This window comes from Bombyx mori, chromosome 16, assembly GCF_030269925.1.
Source record: "Bombyx mori chromosome 16, ASM3026992v2".
Taxonomy (NCBI): domain Eukaryota; kingdom Metazoa; phylum Arthropoda; class Insecta; order Lepidoptera; family Bombycidae; genus Bombyx; species Bombyx mori.
The window spans coordinates 573136-595058 of record NC_085122.1 but is presented as its reverse complement, the minus strand read 5'-3'; the positions used below and the strand labels follow the sequence as shown (position 1 = coordinate 595058).

The 21923-nt window shown below is 36.9% G+C and overlaps 1 protein-coding gene across 2 annotated transcripts in view; it reads left to right on the top strand.

Moving 5' to 3' along the window:
- Positions 1–21923, top strand: part of LOC101735336 (calcium/calmodulin-dependent protein kinase kinase 2) — a 171608-nt gene that overhangs the window by 77462 nt on the left and 72223 nt on the right. Inside the window, exon 1 of one of the 2 annotated variants that reach the window (XM_038016236.2) lies at positions 2473–2870. The exons of the other annotated variant lie outside the window; for it this stretch is intronic. Coding sequence (XP_037872164.1) covers positions 2812–2870 — 59 coding nt within the window. The 5' untranslated portion in view covers positions 2473–2811. Of the gene's footprint in view, positions 1–2472; positions 2871–21923 lie in introns of those variants that run through there. 2 annotated transcript variants of the gene reach the window in all.

The following is a 21923-nucleotide window of genomic DNA, read 5'->3' as shown; positions in this document are numbered from 1 at the left end:
TCCAGTAACCACTTAACACCAGGTGGGCTGTGAGCTCGTCTATCCATCTAAGCAATAAAAAAAAAAAAAAAAGACATCGACTCGAACCGAGCAGAGGGGTAAGGTGTGGTGTTTCAGACGAAGGGCATCTCCTCCCGCTATCACCACGCCCTATCCCCATCGCTCTAGGCTGGTTCTGGCCCAGCGGGGTATCCCAGAAAAGTTAAACTAACAGTAAAGTTCCACTTTCTCCTGTCTATGCACATTCGCAATTTTTTTCTTTCAAAATGTGCATAACTCTAAAAGTGAAAATGTATTGCATAAAACGAACATACATTTTTAGAGGTATTTGTGTTGTGTTTCTTTACGTAGTAGCTATTAACGAGCAATTAATATCTATAGATTAACATGATTTGAACTATACATAATGACTGTTCTGTTGTTTGATACTTTTTAATTTACGAATGTTTTTTTAATAAATTAAACAATTATAAATCAATAAATTTCCAAGAAGACGTTATCGAAAACAAACATTAATCAACAAACAGCTTGGAAACCGTCTTGTTGAAGTGAAACTTCTTTAGAATCGTTGTGATTTCAAACTCAATGAAACGAAAAAATAAGTCCATAGAGACAAAAACACATAAATGTATAGGATTCGGCCGGCGAGAGAATGAGATAGAACACATTAGACGTTCTCGGTCTCCTCTTTGTGCGACTCTTCGTAGCATCCCCACTATTGTCTACTAAACATTGTCCATATATGCTCCTGTGTAGTAGGATAGTCAGTATATCTATATCTTATTTATAAATTTCACTTCTACCGTGTGTGTCTTGCACACATACACACTTTTTTTTAATAAAGATTATCTCGAATATTCTTAATACATTCTAAAAGCAAAGGAATCCAGTCGCCCGGAAAATTTATGGGAGAGGCTTTGTGTACCAATTGACGACTTGCCGACTCGCGCTATTCTGTATTATTTGATCGCCTTTGATGAGACAACACCACAACAGTACCGTAAGCAATATGCGGCGCGCGCACTACACTCCGAGACCGGGCAAAGCAACTGGTTTCTTTCATAGAATATTTACACTCAGATAGACAATATTATTTGCGTATTAAAAATTTTCTTTTAAAATGAAAATTCTATTTTGAAGTTTTTTATTTTTTTTATTGCTTAAATGGGTGGACGAGCTCACAGCCCACTTGGTGTTAAGGGGTTACTAGATCCCATAGACATCTTCGACGTGGATGCGCCATCCATCTTGAGATATAAGTTCTAAGGTCACAGTATAATTATAAAAACGGTTTTTTTATTTTTTTTTACTAACAATCACGCCACGTTAATTGGTCCCATGCTAAGTTCGTAAAGAACTTGTGTTACAGGTACCAGATAACGGAAATAAATTTAAGTTTTTTTTTTTATTATACACATACATTATAATAATATTTAATATACATCCATAGCCCTGGAAAAGTCATTTTATATTTATCATACAAATATCTTCCCTTAGCGGGATTCGAACCCGCGACCCCCTTGTGTAGTGATCATGTCACTTACCACTACAGCAGGCGGCTGTTAGGACAGGACAGGATAATGACCGAAAATGACAGAATAGTACGTATTTACAACGCACGAGTCCATAGTTCATATTAGCAATACAGCTAGGAATGGAAAATTAGATAAAATATAATGAGTGAATACTACAGACCATGTTCTAAAAGTCATAGCTACAAGATTCCATGGTGACACAGCTATTACTTCAGATTCACTTCTGACTATTTCCTAACAACACAAATTAATTAATAGTAACTTAATTCAAAGCTTTCAAAATCAGTATATTAGTATCGATACACGAACAAATTACTTCTACTTTCAATCTTTTTCGTTATTATTTAAAATAATAAGTATGCAGTGTGTCGTAATCGCTTCAGTTTTTTAATATTTTGAAGTCAAATTATTATTATCACTTTGAGATCGTGAAAGCGCAGAGTGTTGTATAATTGAGTACATAGGTACCTTTTTTTCCCCTACCTATGCTGATAGCCTTGAGAGGCTATTTCAGCTTTGCCCTAACGTGTAGGAGCTCACGGGGCTCAAACCGGAGTGCTCTCGACCTCTACGAGGACGGTGACCGATGCTTGTGGTGCCTAAAAGCACCGTTAATGGATCAGGAGGATCCGCAATGACGTGCTTTGGGCGACGTCGACGGTTTGCCATTCAGTCTACAGAATCGGATATGTAGTTTCCAGCGGCCACGACAAGAGGGTTCTCATGTCGTGCCGCCTTCTCGAAGTGGCGCAGCGATGCCGACTGTATATACTTACTGACAGAGTCGAGCTCCAGGTCATCATGGAGATTCACGTTCCTCCTCCTCTCCTCCTTTGAAACGGGACTGCTTCATCCCAATTGTAGAGTAATCTCTCTCTTTAAGGCTCCGTCTACACTAAAACAACTTAATCTATGCGCCGTCCGGCCTCACCGCATCCGAAGTGAACTCAACACAAACGCATGGCGTCCTGAGACGAATGGACGTCTCAATTTTCCTTTTATTTACTTTTACGTTAAAAAACAAACTTTTAGAACTACGTATTAAAGGAATATTTAAAAAAATTAACTAAATTAATAAACTCACTGGGATTAAAGCAAAAGGCGATTGTGTTCGATGATTAAATAAATAAAAAATACGCTAGGATTTTAAATCAAAAACATATCAATTCGCTTTTTAAATTATTAAACAAAGTTTTGTATTAAATTTTAATCGTAAATCAAAGTTTATTGCTTAAATTCATTTTATTCAATATCTTATAGGAACAGTGATGTGTTAATGATAATGAACGGACGTGTTGTGGAAACTGACGCGGAAAAGGCGGGAAAGAGTGACAGGTTTGTGATTTTTTTTTCTTTTCTTTTCATAATGCAAAAGATTTTTGCTAAAGGGTCGATCTTTGCCCATTATTACGTTTGTATATTTTAATTAAGCACGCCTCAATTTTGTTTTATAGATAACATCATTTAAAATATAAAATATAAATTTTTATTATCTGACATCTTTTTCACATGAAATTTAAATAAAATAATTAAAACCTTTTTGGTTTCAAAGTGTTGTTTTAGTACAATAAGTTTTATTAATTTTTATTTTATGCAAACAGTTTTAATTATGTAACATAATGACTTATCATGCTTATTAGCACCGGTAGAGAGACTAGCTCAAAACTCTCATGATGCTAAGCGGTTACCTGACCAGTAACGGTATAAAATAAACGGATCATTAGCGGGAAGGGAGCTCTTAAGGGATTAAACTCTCAGATACATTGGGTATCAACTGGTTTAGGACATAATGGAGATTATAACGGTTCTCTGACCCTTCCTATAACAATTTAGATAAAGACAATAAAGAATTGTAAAAATATCGCGATTAAAAGATAAAAAACAGTCGGCATATTTTAATGATAGGTTATTCTTTAAATACACAGCGTTTTAAAACTTCATTGTTGTAAATGAATTTGTTTTAACAATAAATAATAATTAAAAAAAAAAAACAAAAAAAAACGCTTTTGTAGAAAATCCAACCAAAAAAATAGATAATAAATCTTAATAAATTTAAATTAAAAACAGTGTAAGAAAAAATGATTTAATTGTAAAAAAAGCGTAGGGTGCTTGGTATCAGTAGTTATAAATATTTTATGAACAGATATGAGTAGAAGGGCTATTTTGATAATATCCTGAAAGTTTTTTTAAACTATTATTTATTTTTCATTTTTTAGTGGAATTTCAATATTTTCAATTTTTTTTTCATTTTTTTTTAAATATTGATATGTCATCGGTTCTTAATAAGTATACCAAATTTCGAGTTAATCCGACATTTTGAAGGGGTTCAAAATCATGTTCAAAGATTCCGTTACAAACATACATACGTCTGAAACTAATAAAAGCGTATTAAAAATTGCATGTTCTATGGGATGACATCGCTAATTCGACGCGCTTTTGTTCGATGACATTCCAATATTGAAAGTATATACTTCCACTTGCCAATATATTCTCTTAGAGTATTTCAAGTGAATAATGCCGATAGGTACCTGTTGACATCCCCATGGCTATGGTATCCAAGCCGTACAGTTTAGACCCGTTTGCCTTGTTTGAATAAAAATTAAATAAACAAAAAGCTTACATCTGCGTTTGCTATGCTCGTTTTCTATTCGGTAATAATAAAAAAACCAAATAAACTAATTCATTTTGAACAAGTCTATTCTCGTTTTTATTGCTGTATAGTTGTAAAAACACTCGACCCGTTTTATGAACATTCAGCTGTTATCTTGATTCAGAGCAATAGAATCACGAGTACTCCTAACATTGAAAATATAGGATGGAACGTCTGCTTCTAGGTTCGTAGCGGCATTGCCAACCTATACTGATATTAGTAATTAACAACGCACAAACAAAAAGGCGGTTAACGATTTCATTATGATCAGTGTTGCCAGTGGTAAAAATTGAACTAAATTAATGGATTATAAAATTTTTACTTATTTGTCGAAAATTGCGCTGATAGACTCCATAATCTATGTACAATGTCAGATTACTGTTTAAGAGAAAACACAATTAAAAATATTGATGAAATACCAAATACTAAATTTTTAATGGTGGTAGGACGTCTTGTGAGTCCACACCGGCTACCACCACCCTGCCTATTTATGCCGCGAAGCAATAATGCGTTTCGGTTTGAAGGGCGGGGCAGCTATTGCACTGTTAAAACTGAGATCTTAGAACTCTTGTCTCAAGGTGGGCGGTGGCATTTACGTTGTAGCAATCTATGAGCTCCGATAACCACTTAACACCAGGTGGGCCGTGAGCTCTTCCACCCACCTAAGCAATAAAACTAAAAATAAAAAATTGGGCTAGTGTTTGATGCGAAATCAAATAACGGATAACGGGTTAGTGACCTCGTCTTTCAGATTAGCTTCCAGAAGCGAAGAGAAGTTACGCTTAAGCTCAGGCGCGGATGTAGTTTTACTTTACATTATTACATCTTCACGGTCGCAAGCTCAGAAATATCGTAGCGATAATTTCAAAGTTCCATAATTTACGGGTTTTCTTCGTTACGATACATAGTCGCGAATGTTACATAGCCATGTACTTATTTAGAAAAAATTATTATTAAGCGCTTCTTAACGTCGGTTTTTTTTTCCTACTTATGCTGATAGCCTTGAGAGGCTATTTCAGCTTCGCCCTAACGTGTCTAGGTGAGCTCAAGGGGCTCAAACCGGAGTGATGCTAACACTGACCCTAGCAAGAGCAGTGCTTCGCAGAATCTACCATCGGATACATGCATCGGAAACGCGACCCACTAAGAAGATCCGACGAGAAACTCAGTGGGCTGTGTCTATGGGTTAATTCGCTCATCGAGCCCTTCGTCGCAAGCGGCGGGTTCGACAAGGACGGTGACCGGATTAACGTCAGTGATATTCAATGTGGTCTATGGACTACGGCTAACACGAGTTGGGAGACGAATCTAATCATGGGTCTAAGATGCGTAGTGCTAGTAATCTATCCTAGACGAGCTGCGTTTTGGCAGAAACACGCAGAAAAATCAACCGGCAATCCGCCACGTAATACTCTGTCTTGGAACTGTGTAGAGAGAGAGAGAGAGAGAGAGAGAGAGAGAGAGAGAGAGAGAGAGAGAGAGAGAGAGAGAGAGAGAGAGTATTCTTTATTGTACACCAAAAAACAAATAAACAGTGCGATACATTAAACACAAAAAAGTGCAATTGGCGGTTTTATCACTAAGAGCGATCTCATCCGGACAACCATCAGGTGGACAAGAATCATTTGGAAACGAACTACGCGCGGTGTACCATTCCAGTGAAATACATATGCATATATGTACACATACATACATACATATATCATGTAGCTTTGTTTAAAGCCTTGTATTAAATCTTCGAGGATTCAATTATCAATCAACATTTCAAGCCATGTTTTTTTTCCACCGACTCGAAATATAAAACTAGTTTTAACAAGACGTCCTTATTATGTATGCAAAACATATTTTTTAATTGTCCTACGCGACTTTGAGTTGGCTTTTATTACATTTTATATTACATTCGGGCGACCGGATAACAATAATAAAACAATGTAACATGCAGTAAACTGAGCGAGTTGATAATTAAATTCAAGAGATTGCATAATCACTATTTTCTTTAAATATTAATTGGTTATATTTGAAACCACTAAATACTAAATACTTAAGATTAATTGTAATGTTTGTTAACAATCACATCCTATATCATGTATGGCCAATCGACGTGTATAATCTATGGTTGTATTGTGATTTATTTTGGCCTCGGACTTTTTGGCGGGAGCGCGAGGAGTGAAGTTGTGTGATTTGTTTTATTTTGTCTATTTAGTGTTTCTTCGGGTTAAATGTGTAATAATGGTGGTTTATTAACCGTTTAATATCTGTGAAAGTGCACAAATGTGGGAAAATGAAACAAAGCTGCTGGACGTAACTTCTCGGGTTCCTCCAAAAAGTCCACTGAAAAAATCTCAGTAAATGACCACCATTTTACTGCGATTATATTTCATCCCATATCATTTCATTTCATTAAATTTCATTCCAGTTGATTAATGTCTCAAATTAATCATCTTCATTTCATTTCACTCCATATTATCATTTTTCATAAAATTAAGAATTTAAAGTAAAATAAGACATGACTTAAAGGTCTTAGTTACCAGGTCATAAAATCTCTTAAAAAAAAATATATATTTTGGCCCGGACTTTTTGGCGGGAGCGCGAGGAGTGAAGTTGTGTGATTTGTTTTATTTTGTCTATTTAGTGTTTCTTCAGGTTTAAATGTTTAATAACGGTGGTTTATTATCTGTTTAATATCTGTGAAAGTGCACAAATGTGGGAAAATGAAACAAAGCCTCTGGACGTAACTTCTCGAGATCCTCCAAAAAGTCCACTGAAAAAATTCTCAGTAAATGACCACCGTTTTACTAAGATTATGTTTCATCCCCATATCATGTCATTTCATCCCAATAGATTAATATCTCAAATTAATCATCTTCATTTCATTTCGTTTCACTCCATATTATCATTTTTCATAAAAATAAGAATATAAACTAAAAATAAGACATGACTTAAAGGTCTCAGTAACCAGGTCATAAAACAATTTAAAAAAAATATATTATCTTGGCCCCAAATGACGTCATACATAATGGAGTCACTTTTAACATACTTTTGTCATGTGATACGACAAGTCTGAAGAGTAAGATCTATACAATAGAGTGTATTTATTTATTGCTACCTATATCTGGCGCGAACAAGACTCGTGTTGTGGTTTGAAGAGTGGTTAGTATAGCTACTATTATGTTTGATTGTGACTTACATCTCATGTTTCATGATGACTGCATTGACGCTGTGTTTACAGATAATGAGCAAAAAAAATTAATTAAACATTATATCTCTTCAGAAAAAATACGGTATCTGAAATCAATTCTTGTATCAAATTAAAAACTACACATTTATTTGTATGAATTTTTGATGTTTCGACTCTATGTTTGTAGAGCCGCATGCCGACTGTGCCACGTCACAATACGAACACACAATAACAACGTTGACATAAATATATATTTTCCGTTTATTTGCATAAAATACATCCATTTGTGAGAGAATTCAACATTCGGAAACCTTGAAATATATGAAATACTATACAAACCGACTTCAAGTGTTGAAGGTGAAATTCATAGATTTTTCGGAACCACGTTCTTTTTTTTATTAATATTTGAAAGATATATATTTTCCGGTGTATATTACAATATTTATTTTTAAATTAAAAACATAATTAGACAACTGACGCTTTTTTTTCTATCAGATTCCCTTTGTCAAGTTATCACCGGAGCACACAAGTATGTCGCTTCGTCATATCTCAACATAACTGCTACCATCGTTAAGACATGAAACTTAAAGAGTCTGCTGTCAGAAATTCGTGTTAGGTACACCTAAGATTTAATAGCAGACAGGATTTATCTATATATTAATACGTGAAGCAAAAACTTTGTACCCCTTTTTACGAAAATTGCGCGGACGGAGGAGTATGAAATTTCTCACACTTATAGAGAATATAGAGAAGGAGTGCACAATGCATTTTTTTTTAATAATGCATAAAAGATAGTTTAAATCAATAAAGAAAACATTACACACACTACCATGTATTTGAGACAAAACATACATAAAAATATACTCTTTGTTTACTGTCAATTGGGAAACTTTTGTTATTGTTTAAAGTCTGTGGACGAATTGAAAAAAGATTAATACTGTTTGTCTTTAATATTATTGATCTATAGTGCAGTTTTGGTGAATACTGTGATTATATTATCGAAATTATAATGGTGTTTGACAATAGAACCATAATAATGTTTAAACTTATAATTTCAATTATTTATAGTCGAGTCTCGACTACTGCAGCGCCACTAGTTAATATCAATACGCAGAGCTTTTTTTGGAAGCACACGTCATTGTTGATCCAAAAGCCATTACCATCAGGACGCGTGGGCGAGCCGGAATCCCTTCCGGGAGGGGTCAAGTTTGCTAACAGCCACCCAAACACGTCCAAGGAATACCTAACAATTCGAAAAGCTAGCCGCGTTATGTTTTCCAAAATACAATAAGTAGCTTAGCCACTCTGAGTAAGCAAATTATCTTATCCCTGTGCAACTTACCCTGCAAAAACATCATCGTAGCAGACGATGTTTCATTTTCTGGTACAAAAAAAAACAAAATGGCGTAACAAATGAAAATACTTCACAAGTTCTTTCCTGCCGACAGCCCTTTGATCTTCAAATAAACATCGTCAGCCCTTTGCCTACGAATACGCGGAAAGACAAACAATACCCGCCCTTTGGACTGGTGTGACTGAAGGGCGCGGGTAGACTCTGATACTATACTACTTATACATATTAGCTTATAATTAAAATATTTAGTATTTTAGTATAGTATAGTATTATATATTTTATTGCTTAGATTGGCTTTGATGAGCTCATAGCCCATCTGATGTTAAGTGGCTACCGGAGCCCATAGATATCTACAACGTAAATGCGCCACCCACCTTGAGATATAAGTTCTAAGGTCTCAGTATAGCTACAACGGCTGCCCCCCCCTTCAAACCGAAACGCGTTACTGCTTCACGGCAGAAATAGGCAGGGTGGTGGTACCTACCCGTGCGGACTCACAAAGCGTCCTACCACCAATACAAAACGCAGATGATAAGCGGACGATATAAGGAAACGTTGCTTTTAAATCTATACCTTGAGCAATGACCTGAAGTTTCACTTACATTGAACGATAGATAGCCGAGCTTTCTAACACATTCAGAGTATTTTGCGATAAAAAAAAGACAAATAGTCGAATCCTGATACTTCTTTGGAGATCTCTACCTAAGCTTCATGGCAAAAAAAAATCATATTTCTGTGTAATGTGTATGACATTGCTGGCATTGCTTGAAGTCCATGGGCGACGGTAACCACTCACCATCAGGTGGGCCGTATGATCGTCTGCCTACAAGGGCAATAAAAAAAAAAAAAAAATTCGACTCAATATTTATAAATTTGGGTAACTTGTTCTTAACCCCTATTCCGCCTTTCTATTGCTATAAATACAATAGTTGGAACAACCCACTCAAAACGCCGTCACTGAGGTCCGTAAATATAACATTGTGTAGGCTCACCAACGTAGGACTTCATCCGTCTATATTCACAAAAAAAAACAGCGCTAACCCCCGAAATTCACATGTATTAGACAAATCCTCTTAAGACATCCGGATTACGTGTGACCTTGTAAATGGATCCCCGTACCTTAATCGGCTTCGCGTCTATATTGACTAATGTACGATATATTTCTATTAGTTTTTTGTCACTTTATAAAATCGTAATTATTCCAAATTGTCCTTAAGGAAACGCGCAAAACAAACCTTTAGACAACTGGGTCCGTCTAGTGGCTACCGAAGCACGTCGAGATCTCATCTTTTTTGAATTCGGAGAGATTTCTAGTAGCCCAAAGGACTACTGCGGGTCACGTGTAAAGCAGACCACCTTGAAACACAGGCAAGCTGGTGCCTGATGAATTACTGCTTATATTTTTATTAAGCGACTATCTAACTTCACTCGCGTGGACTACACTTGAGATCGCGTGGGCAATGGGAGTGGGAAGAAAAGCATCTTATATTGTTTCCTAGAGCTCAAACTATTTTCGTATCAAATTTCTTCAATATCGGTTCAGATTTTGGATATAGAAATAAACAGCCAGTGCTACTTTCGGATTTATAATTTAGAAAGGATGTTCTAAATGAACATAGTTATTTATAAAATGTTGTACCTGCTTAAGGATTCGCAATATCGGTACAGTCGCATCGTTCGATGGAAATACGTTCTCCTGGCTGAGCCTTTGCTCGCCCACCTGTCCTGGTGAGACTGACCGGTTAATCCTTCAATCATAAAAAAAGCAAACACGTCCGGTATTTTACTACTCATCGCTTGAAGATGGCTACAGGTACACTATGCTTAAATAGACGGGCTGATTATTTATATTGTAGTTTAACTACGTACTGTTATGGGGTTCCCCTCCGAGATCGTTTTAAAAAAGGAATTGTATTTAATTAAAATAAACTTTATTGATATATAATTATACTAGCTTTTGCCCGCGACTTCGTCCGCGTGGAATAGTTCACAAATAATGCTATACTTTAGAACAAATTTGGTCAGCATAGCAGCAAAACGTTATAGTGAGCCAACCTTAACATATAAATATATGCTGACGCGGACTTTTTTTTGGATCTTTTAAAGGAGAACAATTCTGTCATACATTATTTTAGCGAAACTTTAATCTGCATCACACGCAGCGGAAGCTCTCAAAAGGGAAAAAAACTCCGATTTTGAAACATTCTTTATTGGTGCTCCGCTTGTATTGATCTTAGCGTGATGTTAGATAGCCTTCCTCAATAAATGGGCTATCTAACACTGAAAGAATTTTTCAAATCGGCCCAGTAGTTTCTGAGATTAGCGCGTTCAAACAAACAAACTCTTCAGCTTTATAATATTAGTATAGATTAAAAAGAGGAGGCTTTAAGCAACCGATCGACGTGAGAGCTGAGAATAGACTGGCTTAAAACTGCTGACAAGGCATAGATATCGAAATGAATGACCTAGGGCTGTGTCATTGACGATCGCCGGCCCGGCGTCCTGAGGGGGAGGGTGATGGGAGAGATGTGCACCGCACTAAACGCTTCACTTTCCCCCCTTTGCCTCTTCATGAGTTCTGTCTCATGCGAGGTTTGGACGTTGGCTGTTGAGCGACAGGAGGTTTTAGTCAGTTCGACTCTGACATGCCCCGCCCTCCATCCCCAGTGGAGGGCGGAAGTCCGGCGATTTCCTCCTGACCAAAAAAAAAAAATGGCTGTGACATCCACTTAGGGTTCAGTACACGGCTATAACAGTACGTATGCATATAGATTGTAACGAAATTGACGCAGGAACCAGATCAGCATCCAATTTTAAACGTACAAAGCTAATAGAAGTGTCTTGACTATTTTGTGACGTCACAAGCGGACAGAATGTGATTGCTTATCAGTGCATTTACAGAAGTATTAGGTCACGCTACTCAAAGTTAGAGCTACGGCTGGTTAGAATTGAGGCCGTCAGCGCAAAAGTGGCCTAAGCTTACCATAGTTATTACAGAGCAGTGAGGCTTAAGTTATCATGAATTTTAATTTGAGTAGGCAAAAAATACAATACGCGCAAAAAATAATGTTTACAAAGCCATCGGTTATATATGGGTGAAACTAAGGATCTAAAATCACTACATAGTATAAAACAAAGTCGCTTTCTCTGTTCCTATATCTGGCTGTCCCTATTTATGCTTAAATCTTTAAAACTACGCAACGGATTTTGATGCGGTCTTTTTTAATAGATAGAGTGATTGAAGAGGAAGGTTTATATGTATAATAACATCCATTAAATAGTGGAGAAATCAATAATAAATTACAGTTTCCGAAGCGAAGCGAGGGCGGGTCGCTAGTTAATTATATAATAAATAAATTGCAATATACATATTTATAAGCCTGATTATGAAAAATTGTGGGTGAGGCCACTTTAGCGCTGATGACCTCAATTTGTCTTGAACTTCCCGTTACAACAGTCAAATACTCAATCGTATTTCGACCGTAAATAAACGTATAAGCTGTACAGTTAGGGGCGGATTAGCTGTAGGGAAGGTCAAGGTTCTTGTTACCTGCTCTGTACCTACTTGAAATTGAACTTTAAGAAGACTAACATAAACGGTACAATGATACTCTTTTGTTTCTTAGAGAATTCCAGTGATCTCAAAGTATTTACAGTTAATATCCCGTGAATTGCACCCTCGTTTGCCATACCAAAACAAGTGCAATTAGCTTACATAACTTAAACATACACTTAAATTACACGCACATAATATTATATACTAGCACCATTCATTAGGGTTGCCCACCACGCCGTTCGTAATAATATTAGAAATCGTATTAATCTATATATTAATACGTGAAGCAAAAACTTTGTACCCCCTTTTACGAAGATTGCGCGGACGGGGTAGTATGGAATTTCCCACACTTATAGAGTATATAGAGAAGGAGTGCAACATGCTTATACTTTTTTTAATTATACACAAAAAATACATTAAATCAATAAAAAACAATACACGCATGGTATTTGACACAAAACACATATATATATAAATATATAATAAATAAACTATTTGTTTATTTAAAAAAAAAAAACTATTATTTATAGAGAATATTGAGAAATCTTATAGAGAATATAGAGAAGCAACATGCTAATATTTTTTTTAATTATACACAGAATATACATTAAATCAATAAATAAAACATTACAAACACTACCATGTATTTGACACAGACAAATGCATTTATATACTCTTTTGTTTATTGTTAAAGTATGTGGTCTAATTGAGAATAAATTAATATTTTTTGTCTTTAATATTGTTTGTCTATAACGTAGCCTTGGCAAAATCTTTAATTATAGAAGTATAGTTTTTGACAATAAACCATAATAATTTTCAAACTTATAATTTAAATTAATTATGGTCGAATTTTGACCAACGGGCCACTAGTATTAATGTAGAAATATCTACACCGATATTTGAGGCTTTTAGGATTTTGACAACCCGGAATTGTGACACAATTTCGAAAAAGAGCTACTTAGAACTTATTAAATCTTATTTATCCGGAAGAATCCAAAAGGTAGACGTTAAAGGAACCAGATCTTCCGGTGTCTTACTTAATATGGGTGTTCCTCAGGGTTCCATATTGGGTCCCTTCCTATTTCTTGTATATATCAATGATTTACCTAAGTTTATTGAAACCCGTCACGAGGTCGTATTATTCGCTGATGATACATCATTATTGTTTAAAATTAAACGACATTTGGAAGATTATGACGATGTGAATGATGCTATCTCGCGCGTGGTACATTGGTTTAGTGTTAATAATCTGTTATTAAATAACAAAAAAACAAAATGTATAAAATTTACCACACCTAATGTTAGACAAGTAGACACTAATATTACTGTAAGTGGAGAGACACTGGAGCTTGTGGATTCGACAGTTTTTCTTGGTATAACAGTTGATTCCAAGCTGCAGTGGGGTCCTCACATATGCAAGTTAGCGAGTAGGCTTAGTTCTGCAGCGTTTGCGGTAAAAAAAATACGAATGTATATTAATGAAGATACGGCACGCCTGGTTTATTTTAGTTATTTTCATAGTGTTATGTCCTATGGCATTTTGCTATGGGGCAATGCTGCCGATGTCGAAACGATTTTCATCCTGCAGAAGAGGGCTATTCGTGCTATTTATAATATGCACCCGAGGGAATCCTTGAGGGACAAGTTTAAGGAAATCAAAATTCTAACTTTAGCGTCCCAATACATTTTTGAAAATTTATTGTACGTGCGTAAAAACATTGAAGAATTCCCCAGAGTCTGCGATTTGCACAATGTGAACACTAGGAACAAACATAGGCTTGCGTTGCCGGCGGCTCGAATTAAGAAAATAAGCAACTCTTTTAGGGGGCTGGGTGTACAGCTTTTCAACAAGATCCCACTAAACGTTCAATTACTACCTGTTCATAGATTTAAGAAAACTGTCAAGGAACGTTTGTGCAACAAGGCATATTATAAAGTTAAGGATTATTTACTAGATGGCACTACGTGGGAATGAGGCGTTCGCTCCTGGCCTTTTCATTTTTAATTTTTTTTTTTTTTTTAATTGTATTTTTTTTGACTTATTTTTTCTTTTATTGTGAATATTTCTATTTATTTAAAAAAAACAAAATATTTCAGAAAAAACAAAAAAAAAAAGCCCGCTGAGTTTGTTTCGCCGGTTCTTCTCAGGACTGTGGCTTTTTTTGGAACCGGTGGTAGAGTTAACATTGTTATTTGTATTTTGACATTCAACAAGTGTGTCATACTGACATCTAAGTTGAAATAAATGATTTTGAATTTGAATTTGAATTTGAAAAAGGCATTTTATAGTCATCATGGCTTGATGGATAAGACGCCCGGTACACTCATATCGAGCGATGCCTTTGTGTCGGTGTTCAAATTCCACAGGCAAGTACCGATATTTTTTAAACATACTTAAATTCAAAATAACGAAGGAATAATATCGTATAATAGAAAAAAAACCTGTGAAAATTATAATTTGCGTAATTACTGGTGGTAGGACCTCAAACAAAAAAAAACTTCAGAGGTGTCAAGGGACACCCGGATGGAACGAAGTTCCTTTCGATTAATTAGTGAAGGAATTGCATTTTTTTTTAAGTTATAATAATAAATTACGGCATTATGAAGAAGAAAAAAACAATACTATGAACTAAATTACTATTGTTGAAACGCTATCTCGAGAAACTGTACTCATTACGCGGACCAATCGGATACGAGCAAAGTCACGCGATAAGCGCCTACACGTTGATTGGTCAGAATGACGGATCTAAAAAGTGTCGTGACTACTTTTCGTAAGAATTTTTTCCGTCTTTCACAACGCGCGATAAGGAACTTCGTTCCAACAGTAAATTTGAATTTTAGAAGATTAGACTCATGTATGTATTTGCTGTGGAATGAGCTCACCTCCACGGTGTTTCCCAAGCGCTATGACATGTCCTTCTTCAAAGCAGGTTTATCGAGAGTATTAAATTACAAGGGCAATAAAAAACAACAAAAAAACTGGATAGAGGGACTATACGAAATATTACAATTCATCAAAATGGGTCAATCTTCTTTATAAGCAAAATGAACGATCCATAATACTATTATATAATTTTCCGACATTTCCTGAAATAATCAATAAAATGGCGACCCTGTTTACGACATGTGTGCAAATGAATAAACGATGAGTACAACTAATTACACACATATATGTTAATTTATTTCTACGATCAACACGAACGGGAATGTGTTACGTCATGTTTTAACTACGACTCTATTATTTTAGATCATTTAAGACGAAGTCGCGAAAAGTAGAGATAGATTTTGATTGAGTAGAGATGATGAATTTGGATCGCTTGAAATCTCTACGTGTAGGGAGATGCAGTGTTTGCTCTCTGAATTGGTTTTGTGTGGTATACTCAATGTGCGTTCTAAGGTACTGGTATAATATCCATTCACGATAAGTTTTTACCATCGCACCGCCCGCCACCGGAGTAGAGTTCATCCATACTACCTGGAGCCACTGCGGTCATCCACAGTGCGTTTCCAGAGATCTTTTTTGCCACGTACCATCCGGCTATGGAATGAGCTCCCCTCCACGGTGTTTCCCGAACGCTATGACATGTCCTTCTTCAAACGAGGCTTGTGGAGAGTATTAGGCAGTAGGCAGCGGTTTGGCTCTGCTCCTGGCATTGCTGAAGTCCATGGGCGACGGTAACCACTTACCATCAGGTGGGCCGTACGCTCGTCTGCCTACAAAGGCAATAAAAAAAAATATGTTCAAAACACCATCACATTTAACCTCTGAAATATTTTTACTGTTTACAAAATCAGGTGCTTTTTTCTTCCCCTACCTATGCTGATAGCCTTGAGAGGCTATTTCAGTTTCTCCTTGACGTGTGGGTGAGCTCACGGGGCTCAAACCGGGAGTGTTGCTAACACTGGCCCTAGCAAGAGCAGTGCTTCGCAGAATCTACCACCGGATCGGAAACGCGACCCACTGAGAAGATCCGGCGAGAAACTCAGTGGGCTGTTTCTATGGGTTAATTCTCTCGTCGAGCCCTTCGTCGCAAGCGACGGGTTCGACGAGGGCGGTGACCGGTGCTTGTGGCACCGTTAATGGGAACGTGCTACATTGAAGCAAGAATAGTGATACTTGGATTAGTGCTTAAATTTATAGACAATTAATAACTGGTACATTGACTTGCAATGATGCGGGGAACCAGTTATACGCGTTGTGTTGAGTGAGTTGAGTTTGTATAGGTACCTAGCATTTATACTTCGTATAAGAAAATTACAGCTTATATTACGCTAGTGTTTAATTTATTCCCGCCTTTTTTTGATTTATTCTAATTTCTTTATTAGCTTTGTTGGCAAACAAGCACTCGGTCCATCTGACAGTGAGTGGGTATCTAACGAATTAGGCATGGGTCGAACGACCGGCCCTGACGTAATTCTGCAATCCATGAATTTCAGTTTTATTTTTGTCTATTTTTGTGTATTTGAAGTTAAGCTTTTTTTGTACGAGGAGCACTGCTGCTTGAGATACAGGTTTTATCAGCTAGTTCAAGCACAGATGCAAATTATGATTGTGTTTCTACTTCTATGTTAACAATAAATAAATTAAATAAATAAAATAAAAAATAAATTCTGGGTAACATCTCCAGTTGTATATCCATTGCAAGGTGCCATAAGGAGGGACTTTTTGTTTCTTCTTTTGCTGTTCGTTTTACTTTATCCGTTTTGATTGACATATTTTTATGCATTATATTATTATTAATATTTATACAAAAAAAAAGTTTTTCAAATACCAAAAAGATACAAATAAAAAACTGGTTTTCTTCGTTTCTCTTTATATGTAATGTCAAAATACTTTTTTACCAACTTAAGCTGGTAAGCCTTGAGAGGCTATGCCTGCTTAGCCGATCGCGTAGATGACCCTACGGGGCACTAACCTGAGGACGTTGCTAACACTAGCCCTAGCAAGAGTAGTGCTTCGCAGGGTCTACCAGCGGACCGGAAACGCGACAACGCGCCGATCGATCGCTGTGTTTCGATCTTTAGAATTTTTTAGATTAATCATTTTATGATATCTTATTCTGATCTATGCAAATCGATAGTGTATTTTGACATTCTCGTGAGCTCGTCGCTTGGCGAGTAAATTAACCCACAGACACAGCCCACTGAGTTTCTTGCCGGATCTTCTCAGTGGGTCGCGTTTCCGATCCGGTGGTAGATTCTGCGAAGCACTGCTCTTGCTTTAGCTACACTCCGGTTTGAGCCCCGTGAGCTCACCTAAACGTCAAGGAAAAGTTGAAACAGCCTCTCAAAGCTATCAGCATAGGTAGGAAAAAAAATACACATCTCGTATACAGAGCCCTAGTCGTAAAAACATATGATCGTATACTTCGTTTGCGACCGTGACGGAGCGATAACACCGTGAAGATGCGATACAAAACTCTATTGTTTCATTTTCCAACCTTTTCTAGATTTGCAAACAAAGTTTGTAGAGATTGAGCTGTATGTCACACAATACATCGCACGAAGATGATCTGTAGAAGTCACCTTGAGTATTGACACGGACGATACAAATGATATAGACAGTGTTTGGCTTCGTATATTGAAGAGTCCACTGCCATTGATGCCATAATGGCAGGCGATGGTAAGTGGACCGCACGTGACGCCATTGACGAAGCTCCTCACCGTCTACCTTGAGACGTAAAAACGGCTTTCAGTATTTGCTTAGTGCAAACGACTGGTGGTAGGACCTCTCGTGAGTCCGCACGGGTAGGTACCACCACCCCGCCTATTTCTGCCGTGAAGCAGTAATGCGTTTCGGCTTGAAGGGTGGGGCAGCCGTTGTAACTATACTTGAGACCTTAGAACTTATATCTCAAGGTGGTAGGCGCATTTACGTTGTAGATGTCTATGGGCTCCAGTAACCACTTAACACCAGGTGGGCTGTAAGCTCGTCCACCCATCTAAGCAATGAAAAAAACTTAATTGCCTCGTGGTAGCAATCACGTGAAGCTCAGGGGCTTTAGTGTGTCTTCGCATTAAGCGAACCAAGGGCGATTGATCTAGAGAAATATAATTAAATTAAGATATTGGCTCTTAATTTCCGGAAATTGTTACAAGACATGTACATTTAAAAAACTATGCGTTATTTTTTTATTTTAATTACAGAGTTTAACGTTGCTAAAATTACAGTGAAGAGATACTGACTTATAATTTATGTTTCTTTTGACCTTTATAAATGTCGCAATAGGTATAAATATTATCTTTAATTTTCTTATACAGAGCACACTGTTTGTATGGACGTTTGTGTCAATGTGTCTGAGCCAATACTGACGTGTTTGATGACGGCTTTAACGCTATGAAGTTCACAAATTTGCGTCGGATAACTGTTAATACAATTATCAGATTAATGCTATTCATTTATCTAAATTAAGTAAATTGTAATTGTGAAACTATTCTTCCCACATCTACAAATTACTCAATTTATTACTTTTTTTTTTATTATAAAAGGAATTAACAGTCGTGAGGTATTTTATTTACATTAACATTGTTTTTAATGAAGCAGTAATGGGCTTCGGTTTGAAGGGTGGGGCAGCCATTATAACTATACTTGAGACCTTAGAACTTATATCTCAAGGTGGGTGGCGCATTTACATTGTAGATGTTTATGGGCGCCGGTAACCACTTAACACCAGGTGGGCTGTGAGTTCGTCCACCCATATAAGCAATTAAAAAAAACCATTACTAGATTACGGCTTAACCTCATCTCTCTCTAGCCACTGTATAGCATTTGAAACATCGGAAATAATATAATTACAATAAAAACGAATGAATAAACCATAAAAGTAGTATTAATTATGCAGGCGACTCGTGAAAACCGTATAAAATATTTTATTATAATACAATTTTATATTTTATTTTACTTAACTCTCTGTTCATTAATTAAAACATTACTACCGGTGTGTTCGAAGGCCATCGCACTTTAGATTTTTAATTTTATTCTATATTTGCCGCATCTAATACTTCTGTTATCTATGTCGTTTAATCGGATTTCCCAAAATCGACCTCCCTCTAATAGTGCAACCCGATATGGCTAATTTCCAAAATCGTTCCCTATGTGATAAGTTGATCTTCAGTTGTTTGCCCGCGGCTCACTATTACCACGGCAACTCCTTTATAGCCAGCTCGGAAAACACTCCATGTTTTATCTCCTTCCAGAACGTTTGAAGTTGAATACCAACGTCTCGTTTTTACCATCGCACCGCCCGCCACCGGAGTAGAGTTCATCCATACTACCTGGAGCCACTGCGGTCATCCACAGTGCGTTTCCGGAGGTCTTTTTTGCCACGTACCATCCGGCTATGGAATGAGCTCCCCTCCACGGTGTTTCCCGAGCGCTATGACATGTCCTTCTTCAAACGAGGCTAGTGGAGAGTATTAAGCGGTAGGCAGCGGCTTGGCTCTGCTCCTGGTATTGCTGAAGTCCATGGGCGACGGTAACCACTTACCATCAGGTGGGCCGTACGCTCGTCTGCCTACAAAGGCAATGGTAAAAAAAGAATACAAAGCAAGGATGAATTCTTTAAGTTACACAGCATTTAGTAATAACCGCCTCTAGATTCTTCATTAAAAACAATGTTAATTTTAATAAATAAAATACCTCACGACTGTTAATTCATTTTATAATAAAAATAAAAGGAACAGATATTTTGTAGATGTGGGAAGAATAGTTTCACAATTACAATTTACTTAATTGAGATAAATGAATAGCATTAATCTGATAATTGTAATACCGGTTATCCGACGGGAATTCGTGAACTTCATAGCGTTAAAGCCGTCATCAAACACGTCAGTATTGGCTCAGACACATTGACACGAACGTCCATACAAACAGTGTGCTCTGTATAAGAAAATTAAAGATAATATGTATACCTATTGCGACATTTATAAAGGTCAAAAGAAACATAAATTATAAGTCAGTATCTCTTCACTGTAATTTTAGCAACGTTAAACTCCGTAATTAAAATAAAAAATAACACATCTTATACCTTTAAACGAGCAATTCTTGTATATATATAATCTAAATCTTGGACACGGCTCCAAAGATTTTCATAAAATTTAGTATACAGGGGATTTCGGGGGCGATAAATCGATCTAGTTACGATTTATTTTCAGAAAATGTTGTTTTATTCGTGTTTTTAATAATGAACTCTTCCCGACATCTATTGGCGAATAATAATACTATTTTTCTTAATTGAGGGCAACTAACCGCTTTAAAGACACAACAAGATGGCGTTATCAAAAAAAAACCGAACAAAGCTCGGTCATCATCTAGTAGATTTTTAAATATACATGTAACAATTTCCGGAAATTAAGAGCCAATATCTTAATTTAATTATATTTCTCTAGATCAATCGCCCTTGGTTCGCTTAATGCGAAGACACACTAAAGCCCCTACCACGAGGCGATTACGTTTTTTTTTATTGCTTAGATGGGTGGACGAGCTCACAGCCCACCTGGTGTTAAGTGTTTACTGGAGCCCATAGACATCTACAACGTAAATGCGCCTACCACCTTGAGATATAAGTTCTAAGGTCTCAAGTATAGTTACAACGGCTGCCCCACCCTTCAAGCCAAAACGCATTACTGCTTCACGGCAGAAATAGACGGGGTGGTGGTACCTACCCGTGCGGACTCACGAGAGGTCCTACCACCAGTAAGTCGTTATTAAAATCTTATTTCGCACAATTCAATACATACATTACGACAAGAATGGTTTTTTTTATGATTGATGGATTATTGGTGGCCCGGAGGCCTTTCCAGTTTTTACCAAGACAAGTGGGCGAGCAAAGGTTCAGCCAGGAAGGGTGGGATCAGCTAACAGCTACCCGAGCGCCTCCGAAGAAGACCTAACTCAAGGGCAGCTGCTTCGTTAATCTATTACCGGATCGGAATCGCGACCCGTTGAGAAGATCCGGTGAGAAACTCAGCGGGCTGATGCATGGGTTAGGTTGCACGTCGAACTTTTTGCCGAGTTCGATGAGTACGGTTACCGGGGTCCCTAAGTCTGCGCCTAGTGTTAGAGCCGAAGGCGTCTAATGCCAAAGTTATTGGATCTGATGGATCCGTAAGGACGTGTCTAGGTAACAAGAATGGTACAGACGGTTGTACTTACCCTTGCTATCTAACAATACCTATTAAAACACGTGTGTTGATTGGTGAAGCACTTCATATTATTACAGATTGAGGTCCATATGTTACATACAGCCAGTGTGAAGATATCCAGACTTGGGTATAAAACTAATTAATGTTCATACATCCTTCTTTGACTGAAATATTTAACTTAGTATGTGGCTTCTGTCAAATAACGTTATTAAAAAAGGGGAATATTTTGCCCTACTGAAAGAAAGGACATAAACTTACTATTTATTTATTCTAAGCACATGAATCACTTACATAGTTATATTCTGGTATCTGTACAAAAGATATCGTTTTTTTTTTTGTTACTTAAATAGGCGATCATCCTGATAATAAAAGCGAGGGAAGTGTCATTGAACTGTGGATATGTTAAATAAATTGATATTTTCCATATGAACAGTACTATCTCGCATGACACCACTAGCCCTGGTAACCGCGTTGACTCCGAAACTGCTGATGCTGAAATGTCTTAG